Below are 15,542 nucleotides of genomic sequence, written 5' to 3' on the forward strand. Positions count from 1 at the left end.
ATAATGATCTCGATTGTTGAGTCTCTATATAGTGTTGTTATTGTCATATGTTTATTTTTACTGCTGTACTGAACATTTATGTGTCGAAACGTAAAAAACATAAGTTGCTAAGAATCTGTTGGTTAAGTGTGCTTTAAAAATTTTTCACTGCCACGATGAGCGAGATTCGACATGACTTTTGGGTAAGATTTAATTTCTTTTATTATTTCAATTCTTTGCTTTCTTCTTACACGCAAATGTATATACTCTTTATATTATTGAACTAAAAAGGATTTTAGAAAATAAGTAATAGAAATATGTCAAGACTGATAGAACACATTATTTGTAACATCGTTAAGTTGCAATTATTAAATAAATGTGGTTACAGTAGTGTTTTACAGTTATTCTTTTCAATAATTGTAATAATAAAAGTTAAAATTAAAAAAGAAATTTCGACACATTTTCTGAATAATAAATAACAAATACAAAAGTTATTTTTATTATAATTTTTTAAAACAACGCGGTATACGATTTTTATGTAGAGACACATAAAAAGAGATTACATTATATTAAAAATTAATGAACAATATCAATTTAACATATAGTGATTATAAATTAAACAATAACAGTTTGATAAATTATCATTATCAGATGGTGAAAACGAATTTAATAACCCATACGTATATTATGGCAAAATTTATAAATTTCATAAATTTAAAGGTTTGCAAAGAAGAAATAATTTTAATAATTATTAATAAAAAAAAAGAAAAAATTATTTATCTTTATAGAATTTTGAAATCTTAAGAAAACTTATTATTATATAAAATTTTTTATAAAAACAAATTTTCTTAAAATATCAAAATGCAAAGAAAAGTTTGAAATGTAAATTGGACACACACACACACACACATATATATATATATATATATATAATAACACTTATGAATTTACAAAATACTTGCTATTATAAAGCGCTGATAGCATAATTAGCGCAAAAACTATTCTTTAAATCATGAATAATGAAATATATATATATGTCGTGTGCCTAAGGAATAATAATATAAAAAAATAACCTTTCCGCCGATTCATTCCTGTTCATATAAAATGTAGAAATTTGTCTGTGATAGTCAAAAAATAAAATGTTTCGAATTTATTAAGGTACTGCTGGAGGACATCTCAAACCGTTCGTCATAACATGATCCTCTCGCTTATCACAGAATTTATTCGAGGTCTTGTAGGTAGAATTAAAGTTGAAAACACTTGTGTGAAAAAATGTTAAACACAATCAAAAATTAATTATGCGGAATGCAAAACAAGTAACTTTCTGCAATTCATCCCATTACGGATTTAAATGTAAATCCGTAATGAGATGATGGATTTCGACACTTTGTCATGACAAACAGTTACAAAATAAAGTAATGGTAGTATAGAGATGTCCACTTGCGCGAATAGAGTCAATTGAGGATTAAATTAGTTTTTGAACATTATTTTTTAGACACATGACATGTACATTTTTATGGCGACAATTTACAGAATTTTTTGCGCAAATTATTATAATATCCGCCGTTTAATATAACATTAAATGACTTGCAATTTTTTACAAAATTACAAAGTATTAATATATGCACATGTCCACAAAAAATTGCATTTGTAGCTTTTTCTTTATGTTTTATTTTTACAACTTTATTTCTATTATTAAGATCGATACAAGATAATTATTAAAATTGACTTCGAAATAGACAAACTATGAAAGTCGACGCGGATGTTAACAAATCAATATAATTTTAATATTCCGAGCAATATTAATATTAAAATTATATTAATTTGTTATATTTTATCACATAAAAATTTACTTCAAATGTAAAAAATTTCGTGTTTTATATAACACTTAACTTCAAAATAGTGTTTAAAAAACTATAAATTGTAACTGTTCTTCTCCTTTTGAGTTACAATAGTATAAGAGTAAAAAGTTCTGTTTTAGAATCGATAATAAATAACATAGTTGAAATTATATTTTTATAATTGTTGATAAATAATGATAATAAATTACATTTAAACATTGATAATATTAATAACTCATTTTTAAAAATACTTTTCAAGCTTGAAATATGTATATTTATTAGTTCGTTTTATGATTATTATTACTTGTATGAATAATTCACATAATTATCATATAAATATTATAGATTTATGAATATATTAATAAAAGTTAAAGATATTATTTCGTTAAATTAAATTAAATAATAATAACAAGTAATCTAACTGCAACTTTTGTCTACTACATAAAAAAAGCAATTTTATTTAATTTAAATTTTATTATTTTCAGGACGACATATTCGAACGTCAATTGTATGAATCAATTAACACGCACATATTATCAACGTTTATTCAAACAGTAGAAAATTTGAGAAAAGATTTCTCAAACATAATGTGTGAATTTAATAAAATAAAAGAACAAAATGACAATAATTCCAAGACCGCCATAGAACAAATAAAGAAGGAAGATATGTTAGAAGAAGTTCTAGATATTACGACATCTACAACTTCTGACATTCAACAAAACACTGGAGACGATGTTAAGTCTGAGGAAAGCGGTTTTCCTAAGTTTCTTGACGAATTGATAAAAGAAGTTCTGGAAAACATTAAAAAGATGGATTTGACGAATCGAGAAATGACGGATATGCCAAGAAAGATCGAAGTTAAAACGCAGATTGATATCAAGTATGATCAGTTTCTCGAGATAATGTATCAGAATGAGATTAGAAGAATTATTATCCAACTTCATGATCATGGCAAGAGACACTTTCCCACAGGAGTTATAGACGAGAAAAAAAAATTAAGAGATTACATTGTGCGGCTCGCTATAAAAGAAGAATACTTCATCCATCGATTGAAACTAATAGACATATTTTTAACCTTAGAAGAAGTAGTGCTGCGTTTGAAGCTCAAAAGAGAGCATTTTACAACAAATATGAAAGCAAGAGTCGAGATGCCTAATATTTCGAGTAAAATTGATGATGAACTGAGCAGGCTAACAAGGGATAATATATATCTTTTTTTTATGCAAAAAACACGTCGAGAAGAGATTAATAGAATTTTGAATCATCTTCGATCGTATTCCATAAAATACAATATGCCAAATGAAAAAGCAAAGATTATTACGCATAGAAATTTCATCATGCAGAAAATTGAAAAAATAAAAGAAACTTTAGATCTGAAAAAAAAGTAATGGCATTTAATCTCCAGATAGAACAAGAGGCAACTAATATGTCAAACAAGAGCGAGAATGTAAAGAGCATGTTAATGAAGAGAAACGAATATCTTGAGAATTTCGTGATAATGCATCAAAATATAATTACTAAAATTTATACTAAACTTATATTGTATTACCGCTCATACAATAAGGAAACAATATCAAGTAAAGTCGCTAGATTCTCGAATGTAAAAACGGATTGTGCTGAGGGAACCAACATGCCGAGGGAAACTGATGGAAAAAGCGCACTGCGGGGAAACATTGAAGCCCTTCAAGTTGTTGGAACAAAGTATCAAAAAATGTTTATTGATATATATAATAAACTCCAAATGGATCGCAGCAGCTATGACATGCCAAATTATAACGTAAAGATTGATATGAAACCGGAATCGTACGATAGACCTACGAAAATACATGACGATGAAAATGAGCTGATAAAAGAACATGAATATCTTGCATTCATTACTATGATGCATTTGGAACAAATTAAGAAAATATGGGCTTTCTTTGAAATGCATTTGAATAGATTCAATGATAATATTGAAAATATTACTGAGTGCAACAAGTTCATGGAACAAGTAATTTTTGTGTCTCATGAAATATTCGTACTAAAAGGTGAGATTTCTATGCTGAATCACGAACTGTTAGTTTTGAAAGATTGTTAAGATCATAATAAATAAGGATATATCACGTGTATAATGTTCAATTTATAAATAACTTGAGACAACGGCAAAATGTAGAATCTGAAAACAATGTGATTCCTTCATGATCACTAATTCAACAAATCCAACGCTATCATATTGCTTCGATAATTATAAAATTAAATAGATAGAACGGAGTTAATATTTTTGCGTGTAATTATTCTATCAATTCTATAATTTGTTATGTATCATAAAGGCTATTTTAATAATTTTTATATAACTAATTTAGATGTCATTAAATCTACTAAATTAAAATAACTAATCGTAAAACGTATATATGTATTCACTTTAACGTCGCTCAATGTGATCTAGTTGATGCATATGATAGGATGTTGTTTTTTGCATTTTTAGCATATTTCATTAACACAAATATTCTGAAGTACTATGCATGTATCCGAAAAATTTTAATTGTGATCGAGAAAATTTCGATATCATTTTTTTCTAATAATTGTTAAAAATATTTTAACACGAAATAAATGAACAATTATAATATCTTGAATAAAAATGGATAGTAATGTCTATTTATATTATAAAATCTATTGTACCAAAACTTATGATGTTCAATTTGTAATATTTTTATAATAAAATTTGCCACTTTAATTGTCTTAAAAAATGGCTATTCTCTTAAATAATTTAGAATTTTGTACATATAAATATAAAATTATGATACTTCAAAAACCGTAAAAGAAACTTGATACTTACAATTAGTTATTCAGGTAGGGCGAGACTCGAGCGATCAGAATTATATTGCAACAAATTTTATCTGACTTTAATTATCAATGTGTTTTAATTAAATTATTCTTAATTTGTGTACTTTGAAAATTTGAACTAAGCAAAAATTACTACAGTAATTCTTTATTAATAAGAAAAGTAATATTGTTAAATGCATTCTGATAGATTCAATGAAAGTATTGAAGAAATTACTAAATGCAAAAATTTCGAGCACCAAGAAATCTTTGTGTCTCACGAAGTTTTCGTATTAGAAGGTAAGATTTCAATGTTGAATTACGACCTGTTACTTTTGAAATATTATTCAGAGATCATAATAAATAAGAACATGTAAAGTGCATAATTTGGAGCTTATAAATAACTTGATGAGAGAACGACAAACTGAAGAATCTGAAAGCGATGTAGATCCTTTATGGTCACTAATGCAATAAATCAAACGCTATCATTTGACTCTGTCATATTTTGATTATTAGAACAATAAATATGTAGATTAAAACGTAATTAATCTAGATATTTTTGCATGTAATCATTTACATAATTCATTATATGTTAGAAATACTATTTTAATAATTTTTATATCCTTAATTTAGATGCCATAAAACATATTAAATTAAAATGACTAATCGTAAAACGTGTATATATCCACTTTAACGTCGCTCAATATGGTTTATTTGATCCATATTGATGCTGTTTTCCGCATTTTTAGTATATCTAACACAATTAGTCTTAAGTTTTTATGCATTTATCTGTAATAGATTTTAACTAAACTGTGGTAATGTAATTTAAATAACTGTTTATTTTCCATTAAATATTAAAAAAATTTTGGAATATTTTACAATATAATTTAAATTAAATTATATAATTTTATATATAATAATTTATATAAATATTAAAACAGTAATTTATGTAATAATAAATTATAGTTCACAAATAATTATAAATAATTTAATTTAAATTTTAATAAAATATCTCAACAATTAAAATATTTTGAATATTTTGAAATTGATATTATATTATCAATTTATATTCACAAATTTTTTTTGTGTCAAAGTTTTTATTTTTTAATGCTAAATATCTTTATAATTAAATATAATTCCATTTAATTTTTTTAAATATCTATTCTTTTAAATGATTTAGAATTTTGTATTATATAAATATGTATGTGTACAACTGTCGCACATACATATAATAACAGCATAGACGCTATACATTTTTAATTAAATTTTTGGATAAATGCAAAATATGCGATGCTTGAAAAACTGTAAAAAAGTTTAATATTTAGAATTAGCTGTTTACCCAATGCGAGAATCAGAATGATATTATTACAAATTTCATTTTAGTTGTACTATTAATGTGTTTTAATTAAATTATAATTAATTTAAATACTTGGAAAATTTGAAGATTATAATAATAATTCGATGTCAATAATGGTTCTAAGGCTTTTCTTATTAAAAATAATGTTAAAAAGGTTTAATGTAGAGACTAAGAAATTTCCAAAATAATATATAATAATAAATAATTTTGTTTGTATTTTATTATTTTTTTATATTATTTTTGTTTATATTGCGATCTCTCGAGCATTGAATAAATTGATGAAAAACAGCTACCACACATTTATGCGTACATGAAGAATGCTATATCATGTAATTATATCTTACCAAATAAAAGTTTCTAATAAAATAAACAGTATGTTTTTTCTGTATGTTTAATATTTATATATTATCAATATGTATACTTATTATAAAGTTAAAATTATTATAATAAATTTTTAAATAATAAATGGATTCTTAAAATTAATAATTAAGAAATTGTTTACTAATTTACTAAAAAAATATAAAAAATTATAATAAAAAAACTTTTTTTTATAAATAATGCATTGACTTAATTTTTATTATAAGCACAAATTAATGTTTAAAAATAATTAGGTATAACAGGTTCTTCATGTTTGACTTTTTCACATTTTGTACCAGAGATGAAAAATGTACATATTCCTTGATGCAGTTTGATGAGAGCAAATTTAAAATATATGACTTTTATATCTGCATCGCGCATAAATGACATAAAAGTCAACATTTTTATGAATTCCTTCGAAAAATAATAAGGGACATGGAAATTTCAGATTGTATAACATAAATTTACATATTTCATAAGTTTTCTTTGTTAATATTATTATTCTCGTATTTTAAATTATGCGAATTTATTTGAATTTTACCATAATCAACACAATATTCTTGTTTTATTGATAATGGTGTTCAAGAAGATAAAAAATCTGAATTTTTTTAGATATTTATATAGATAATATATTAGATATATATATTTGCATTCAACATGCGCATTGTACTTATTTATTTTTAATTTTACTAATTTTTGTTAATAAAGTTAGCACGAGTATTTATTTTATTCTAATCGTCATTTATTTAATCGTCATTACTTGTTGAATTATCGCAAATTCAAGTTTTCGTTCATCGCAATTTATTTTGAATTCAAAACAAGCGGCTACTTTTAGTAATGATCTGAATTGTCGGGTCGCCAGTGTTGAGTGTTGCTGCCGTGTGTTTATATTTGCTGCTTTTCTACATTCTGTCGAAACGTGTAAAGGACACTCGTTAGAACTCTATCGGCTGTGGATGCTAGAAGAATCTGTAAAAAGCACTCGTTAGAACTCTGTTGGCTGTGGATGCTAGAAGAATTTATCTCTACTGGAATTAATATGGCAAATGTTATTAAGAATAATGTTCAATCAAAGGAATTGGACATGCAACAAAAGACCTCTGAGGTGAGATTCCATTTGTTTGTATTCGATCATCACAGACTGCATTCTATTTTATTAAGCTGATAATGAGCTTCGAACTTCCAAGCTTATTTCACGAGTGAATTAATGTGTTTAAAATTACATAAAGTGTTAAATCTCATACGTTCACGAATATTCCTGCAATTTTGTATTTTGCCTCTTAATTTAACGTAAAATGAAAAAATGTATATGAATCTTTTAGAAAAAAGAGTAAACGAAGAAATCTCTGCCCGAAAAAGTAAAATCAGAACAAAACAAACTATACATGTATATACATATATATGTATATGTGATGTCACAAGTATAATTTTTTCAGTAATAATATCTGAAATACAATCACAAAATAATAAATATTAGACATTTTAATAAACAATTTCAAAAATTAATAAAAGGTGGATAGGTAACATAAAAGTATATGTTTATAATTTTCAAATCTGTTTTTTTTAAATTATTTTATTATTACTTGCAATAAATATAATTTATTTGTCAAAAATATGGTTATATACAAAAATTGTTTATAAAATAATTGCATCACATAAGATTTTTTAATGCGACGACAAAATATTATTTTTTGACAGGACGCTGAGAAATCGAATCACATAATGCTAAGATACTCGCAACTAGATATTCAGTTGAAACTCGTTACAAAAGATTTAAATTTAATGTAATAATGTGCTTTTAAAATTTATGCAATGATTTTAATTCTCGCGTATTTCAATTAATTCGCAATAATTTTTAATAAAACTTGACGAATACAAATTAAGTTTTTTTATGATATAATTATGTTCTCAATATTTTAAATTATAATTATAATAAAATGTATTCTTAAAGCGTTAACTTTCTTGATAGTCAATTATATATTTTGTTCAAAAATTAAAAATAAAAAAGAATTATCGTAAAAGAATATATCATTTAATATAATATAAAATAATGAAAAAATATATTAATTAAATTTTTGTTTTACAATTTATTTTTTCTTTAAATAACTCATAACTGACAATAACAATATCACAGTGAATTTAAAGTGTATGTGTGTATGCATTATATATATGTATATATACAATACACATTATATGTATGTATGTATTTTTAATATATAGATATGTAATAAAATATTTTCTTAAAATTATACAATTTGATAAAGAATTTCATGCATAATTAAAGATAACAGTATACTATAATTTGCATTCTATGACTTTCAGATTGCATTGTCCAAGGATCTATTTAATAAGCAATTTAATGCATTGGATAAAGTTTTGCAAGACGATCTGAATATTTTAGACAAAGTAGACTATGATATATTTTATGGATCACAAAACTTGCAAAAATGTATTGAAGAGAAACAATTTCAACAAGGAAATGAGAAGTTTGATACCGATTGTAATACGAATATCACCACAAGTGGAAAGTGTGAGAATATTTTCAACAAATTACAAGAAGGACAAAGCTCAAGTTCACAGAAAAACACGGAAGAAGAAAAGGTAAACAAAGATATGTCGGAAAAATTTGAACATAATATAGCACACACAAATACTGTCACGCAGCAAGATATTGAAGAAGATACATTGTCTAAGAAGGATGTAAAGAGTATCGAGTCTCTTCGTGAACAATTGGAACAAAATAAAGAAAAATTAAGAACTATAAAATCAACGCAACAAGAAATGACAACGAACGTAAAAGTGACTGACATCAAGAAGATCAATTCGTTAAGTATGAATGATTTGATTGCAAAGAACGATCTGATGAAACAAAACGCATATCTTCAGTTTATAGCAGTGAACGAGCAAAATGAGCTTAAGAAACTTCGTGCTCAACTTCAAATGCAGTACAACAGATCCAATATGCCAGATGAAAAATTGGAAATCACTACGTGCACAGATTTTTTACAGAAAACTAATATGATGAATAAGATTGTGGAGTTGAAAAACGAAATACTAAAACTTAAACTCAAGAATCAGCAGTACGTGAAGAAGATAGAAAAATTTTGCAACGAGGAGAATACAGACGTTAGACATCTAGAATATGATCCTGAAAATAGCAAGAATCAAAAAGCTAAATATGAGAAATATGAGTCTAACGTACAAATAAAGCTGATGAATAGAATATCAACGTTGTGTAGGAAATTGAATGGTGGAAGCAACGATTTGAAAGAAATCAAGCTGCACTGATAACAATGACGAGCGAGAAACAGAAAGCAGAGACGGAGTTAATGGAATTTGTCAAAAAAGTGACCGAGCTTCAAAATATGTGCGACATATTCGAAAGAGAGAAGTTAAATTTGCTACTACAGATAAAGAATGAGATTAAAAAAGCGTCTGAGACGGAATCATTTAATGCTTTGTCACCGCAGAAGAGCATTCTTTATAAAGAGAATCAAATATCATCTGAAACAAATAGTGTAGCGTCGAACATACAAAACACCTTAAAAAATCAAGTTCCTGAAATTATTGCTAAAGGTTCTGACAAATACTATATTACATTACCATCAGTAATATGGCGACAAATAATAATGGAAGATGGAGATTATAATTACATTACACTGCCTACAATAAAGATCGCTAATACAGACAAAACAGTGAAATCACGAAAACAAGTAGATACAGATACTAATAAAGATTCTCTAGAAGAATTGCTGACCGAGCTTGAAAACAAATTGAAAGAAAAACTAAATCAAGATTCTGTTAAAATAGCAGAATTGTCAAATGATCTGAAAACAAATGATAAATCAACCTTTGTGGAAGAGCCAGTGTCAGCTTCGATTAAAAACTTTAATAAAGATTGCATTACGTCACCATCAATTATGCGACAAATAGAAGAAGAAAATTGTGATTACATTATGCCGTTAATATCATCACCGAATATTGTCGATAAAGAATTGAACAAAGCAGTGGAATCACCGAAACAAGTAGATAAAGACTCCCACGAAGACTCTGTAACAGAATTATTAATGAATCTTGAAGACTACATAAATAAAATACAAGATAAAAATTTTGTTAAAATAATGAAGTTATTAGAAGATCTGAAAAAAAATAATAAATCGATCAATGTAGAAAAAGAAGCTTCAATTTTAACTAAAGACTTTAATCAAGATTGCATTACACCAATAATGCGACAAACAGAAAAAGAAAATGATTATGACATTTCGTTATCATCCAATAAAGACGTACTGATGGAACCGTTGTCAGATTTTCAAAATAAGTTAAATAAGAAAATAAATAAAAATTTTGTTAAATTGATGGAGTTATTAGAAGATCTGAAAACAAATGTTAAATCGACCGTTGTAAAAAAGCAAGTTCCAGCCTTGAATGAAGATTTCGATAAAGACAGCATTACATCAATAGGACAAATGGAAGAAGAAAATTATGATTATAATTACATTACGCCACCATCAATATCGTCATCGAATACTGTTGACGAAGAATTAGAAAAAATAGATAAATTACCGATGATTAGATCGCTATCAGTAATGCGACAAATGGAAGAAAAAAATTATGATTATGATTACGCTTTGCTACCATCAATATCGCCATCGAATATCATCGATCAAAAATTGGACAAACCAGATAAATTATCGAGTACTACATCGTCATCAATAACGCGACAAATGGAAGAAGAAAATTATGATTATGATCACACTTCTATACCATCAATATCGCCTCCAAACGTCATCGATCAAGAATTGGACGCAGCAGATGAATTACCGAGTATTACATCGATATCAATAATGCGACAAATGCAAGAAGAAAATAATAATTGTTTTTACATTACGCCACCAATATCGCCAAGAATTATCGACAATAACGAATTGGACAAAGTTGAATCACCCAAACAAATAGATAAAGACTCCAATAAAGACGCTGTGACAGAACCGATAGAAGACGATACGGAGAAACTAAATAAAAGTGCTGTTAAAATAATAGAGTTATTAGAAAATTTAAAAGTAAATTATAAATCAACATCCTTAGAAGAGCAAGTTCCACCAACGTTGACTAAAGACTTCAATAAAGATTCCATTACATTGCCATCAATAGGACAAACAGAAGAAGAAAATTATAATTATGATTACATTAAGCCATTATCAATATCATCACCGAATATCGCCGATAAAGAATTGGACAAAGCAGTTGAATTATCGAAACAAGTAGATAGAAACTCAAGTAAAGACATTTCAACGAAATCGCTGACGGAGCTTGAAGACACAACGAATAAAATAATAAATAAAGAAATTACTGAAGTAACGGATTTATTAGAAGATTTAAAAACAAATGATAAGTCAATTATTGTCGAACAAAAAGAACAAGTTCAACAGAAAGATAAAGTAACGGATGGTGAGAAAAAAAATAAGAGAGATGATATGATTTTTATGAAAAATTTAATATTGTCACTTCCATTTTACGAGTTACCACTTTCTAATATTACCAAAGATCAGAGCATTGTAAAAACTGTGGACAGAGTAAGTCAAAGTCAATCGACTGCTGATTATCAATCATTCGACAATTGCAGTTTGTGTCAAAAATCATTTAATTATCATACATCTGAACAACGTGAGAAAAATCAGCTTGGCTCTAATGAGATAAATGCAAATATAAATGATAATCATACAAAATGTCAATATTGTAATTTAGCTGCAGATATTCTAATGATAAAATATAATGATACGATTGATCATGTAAACAACAAATTTCAAACTACTGAGAATAATAAAAATGAAGAGCACGGACATGTATCAAGCGAAGCTGTTGAAAAAGATCAAATCATAAATGTTATAGAAGAAAATGAAATCGAAGAAATTAAAAATACAGATTCAAACGCAGTCAGTAATAAAAAATTACCTTACGCAAAAGATGTAATATTTGAAAACAATATCGAAGCCTTGGCTCAAAAAGAAATCTTGAACATAGAAAATACATCTAACGTTGCACCTAAAATTGATTATAAATTAAATAAAAGAATTGCTCAAAATAATAATTGGACTTTATATATGGAAACTGTATTTTGACTATTATTATTATTATATTATTCTGCGATATTATCAATATTTATCAGTAAAGATTATTTAGATAGCATAGATGATATTTCGTTGAAGATCTCATCAAAACTATATATGGACATCGGAGGATAATTACATCGAAGAAAATTTCATACATTAACATAAAGGTAAATTAAATTAAATTAATGATATTAAGAAATATAAATTTATACTTAAATAAGATAATAAAAATTAATAAACACAATTGCACATTAGATAATCAAATTTTAATTTAGTTTTATATTGTTTAAACTTTAAACTTTCCTTTATACTGCCTTTTTCATAACAATATACCTACATAATTAATACACGTTTAGCTTACATTTTTAGTCATTTTAAATAATTATATTTTATTAATCTTGCAAATCATATTTTTATTGTTGCAGAAATGGACAAAAGGAAAATGAAATAAATATATCGATAAAGACACGATTCCAACAACAAAAATGTAATATATGTATACGACATTTCAATCTGATCGTCTGAAATATCTTCGTTACTTCAATAGTGTAAAGGAATTATTGTGAAGAAACAAAAACAATGTTTAATACGAAAGAACGCATATTGACGTAACGGACTTTTAACTAATAACTCTTACTTTTACAATTACTTTTTTTAAGCAATTTGATTTTCGAAATTTAAAAATTATTGATGCGTATCTTATAATTTTCTTTTTATAAACTAATTCTCTAAAATTATTATTAAATTATAATGTATAAATTTTCATGCATGTAAAATAATAATGTCATTGAAAAATTATAAACAATTTACAAAATTTAATGATTTATATATTATTACATAATTATAAAATGTATGAAATATTTTATAAAATATGAAATATTTCATATTTTATAAAATATTTCATTCTCAATGACTTTATAAAAATACGAATTAATTTATATAAAGAAAATGTATATAATTATATTTACATAATAAGATATAATCACACTTTATTACAATAATTATACATGAATATAATTATCAACTAATTTTGTCATTAAAAATATTAAATATAAAACATTACAGATTACTTTGTAATATTTTATATTTGATATGCATGCTTAATTATGATAATTAATTAATACTAAAAAATTATTATTAAAATATTTCGAAAGCTGCATCTTTTAAAAGATTTTATTGACCACAATATTTGTTCTTTTGTATCAATTCTTTTTTGCTGATTTTTTCATTCAATCCAATAAATTCTTTCTTACTAATTTTTCCATTAAAAGCAAACAAATCTTTGCAGAAATGGTTATAACTGAAAATGAAATCGTGGTTGTTTTAATCGAATATTTATCATAATGACAGAGAAAGATGACAAAGATGACAGATACACTTTGCATATGTATGTAAACGTTTAAGAATTCCTAGAATAATTTAATGTCATTTTTTGTCAATAGTCCTCGAAATGGAGCGACTTTAAATTGCAGTTTTATTTCTCGATGTTCTTTCATTTTCAATAATTAATTTCTTCAAGCAGTTGTCAAAAGATCTTCATATCTGTCATTTATAGCTATATATATATATATATATATGTATATGATACGCAGAATAATAATATATATTTTTATTTAGATTATTAATGTATTATAAAATTTTCAGAGTATTAAATAAAAAATAAAATACACATAAAATAGAGACATAAAAATTATAATATCTTAATGACGAATTATATATGAAGAGTTACACAAATTTTTTCAATTATTTTTTTTTAATATTTTGATGTATAATTATTATTGAATTGTTTATGTATTAATCTGCATGAAAATGATATAATTATATTTTTTGTAAATAATTGAAAAAATAAAGGTTTATAAATTTTTTTAGAACATAGAATATTAAGATTTTTCTTCGACAATTCCCCTAATGCTTGTCTATTAAATCACAATTTAATTAGAATATGAATCAGATTAGTCAAATTAATCTTTTTTTAAGAAATATATTTTGACGTTTCGTACAATAAAACTTGATTCACTCTTGACCTTCGCATGGTTAAATGTTTTACTTTAGTTTCTAAAATCAAATCAGCTGAACGAAAGTACATATTGTGTCCGATAAAGTGTAATTTTTGAGTGCATATCTACTGATATATAATTCACATGGAAATATTAAATATATGTACGATAATGTATTTAATCTTATCAAACTTTTTTTTACTTTTTCACGAATCTCGACGCAATTTCACTCAGAAATCAGCACAATGAAATGTGTTACACCATCGTACAATTATATATCAGATAATTTTTAATATTTAAAACTGGAAATTTGCAAGAGAAATTCATTAACTGGCACTCTAGCTTAATCATATGCAATACTTATCCGTTATTATTTGATCCAATCTATTTTTTAATACATAAATCTTCTTTAGAACAATGACTTCTAACATTATATAACTTGTAAAAAGTAGCAAAAATAGAAAATTGTAAGATTGCAAGAGACAAATGAAAACTTGAGATAAATTTACTAGAAAAGAATACAATAAAAATTAATTTAATTTTTGAGTAAAATAATTTTTTTAATTATTATACATAGGATTCTCTCTCTTTTAGTATATATATATATGTGTGTGTGTGTGTGTGTGTGTATGTGTGTGTGTGTATTGTTTTGCTTGTGTTTATTATAATATATGTGTACATATTGTGTATGTGTTAAACAATATTGGACCGAAATAAATTTGATTTTTGGTAATAAATATAACAAAGTTTTATTCGATTTTTCGATTAAGTATCAGTGTGATCGATTTGGTTGTCTTTGAATGAACGCATGTCAGTCCCGTTATCGTTTCCGAGTGGGTCACCGGCACCTCGCCAGGATTAACTCGCTGCCGTGCCGCACGTACATCGGACTTGTTCCGTGCACGGGCCGTTCTCACTAAGATTCTCTGGTGGGGTATACAGGGTCGGCTTGTTTTTGCAGCAAATTTCCTTCAATCTTTAAAATCTGAACAATATAATCTTTTTTTATAATAATCTTCTATTCCGTAATATAAAATTTAAGATTTTACACTATAATATTCAATTAAAATTAATATTTTTTAAATATTTATGTATTAAATAT

General features: G+C 25.5%; 2 protein-coding genes across 2 annotated transcripts; both read left to right on the top strand.

Annotated features, from left to right (window-relative positions):
* The first annotated feature begins 16 nt into the window (after positions 1-16).
* LOC114934547 (uncharacterized) lies at positions 17-4,409 on the top strand. The gene is made up of 2 exons (XM_029307201.2): positions 17-182; positions 2,306-4,409. Exons 1-2 carry the CDS (start codon positions 156-158, stop codon positions 3,206-3,208), a joined length of 930 nt encoding a protein of 309 aa, XP_029163034.2. The 5' UTR covers positions 17-155; the 3' UTR covers positions 3,209-4,409.
* Positions 4,410-7,222: 2,813 nt separating this feature from the next.
* On the top strand, positions 7,223-13,243 carry LOC114934546 (uncharacterized). Its single transcript, XM_085489324.1, is given in 4 exon segments — positions 7,223-7,438; positions 8,656-9,568; positions 9,571-12,610; positions 12,869-13,243. Coding segments are annotated over 3 exon segments (3,894 nt in total). The 5' UTR covers positions 7,223-7,339; the 3' UTR covers positions 12,453-12,610; positions 12,869-13,243.
* The last annotated feature ends 2,299 nt before the right edge of the window (positions 13,244-15,542 follow it).

This window comes from Nylanderia fulva, unplaced genomic scaffold (genome assembly GCF_048542155.1).
Source record: "Nylanderia fulva isolate GAGA-0341 unplaced genomic scaffold, ASM4854215v1 Scaffold8, whole genome shotgun sequence".
In the NCBI taxonomy this organism is placed as follows: domain Eukaryota; kingdom Metazoa; phylum Arthropoda; class Insecta; order Hymenoptera; family Formicidae; genus Nylanderia; species Nylanderia fulva.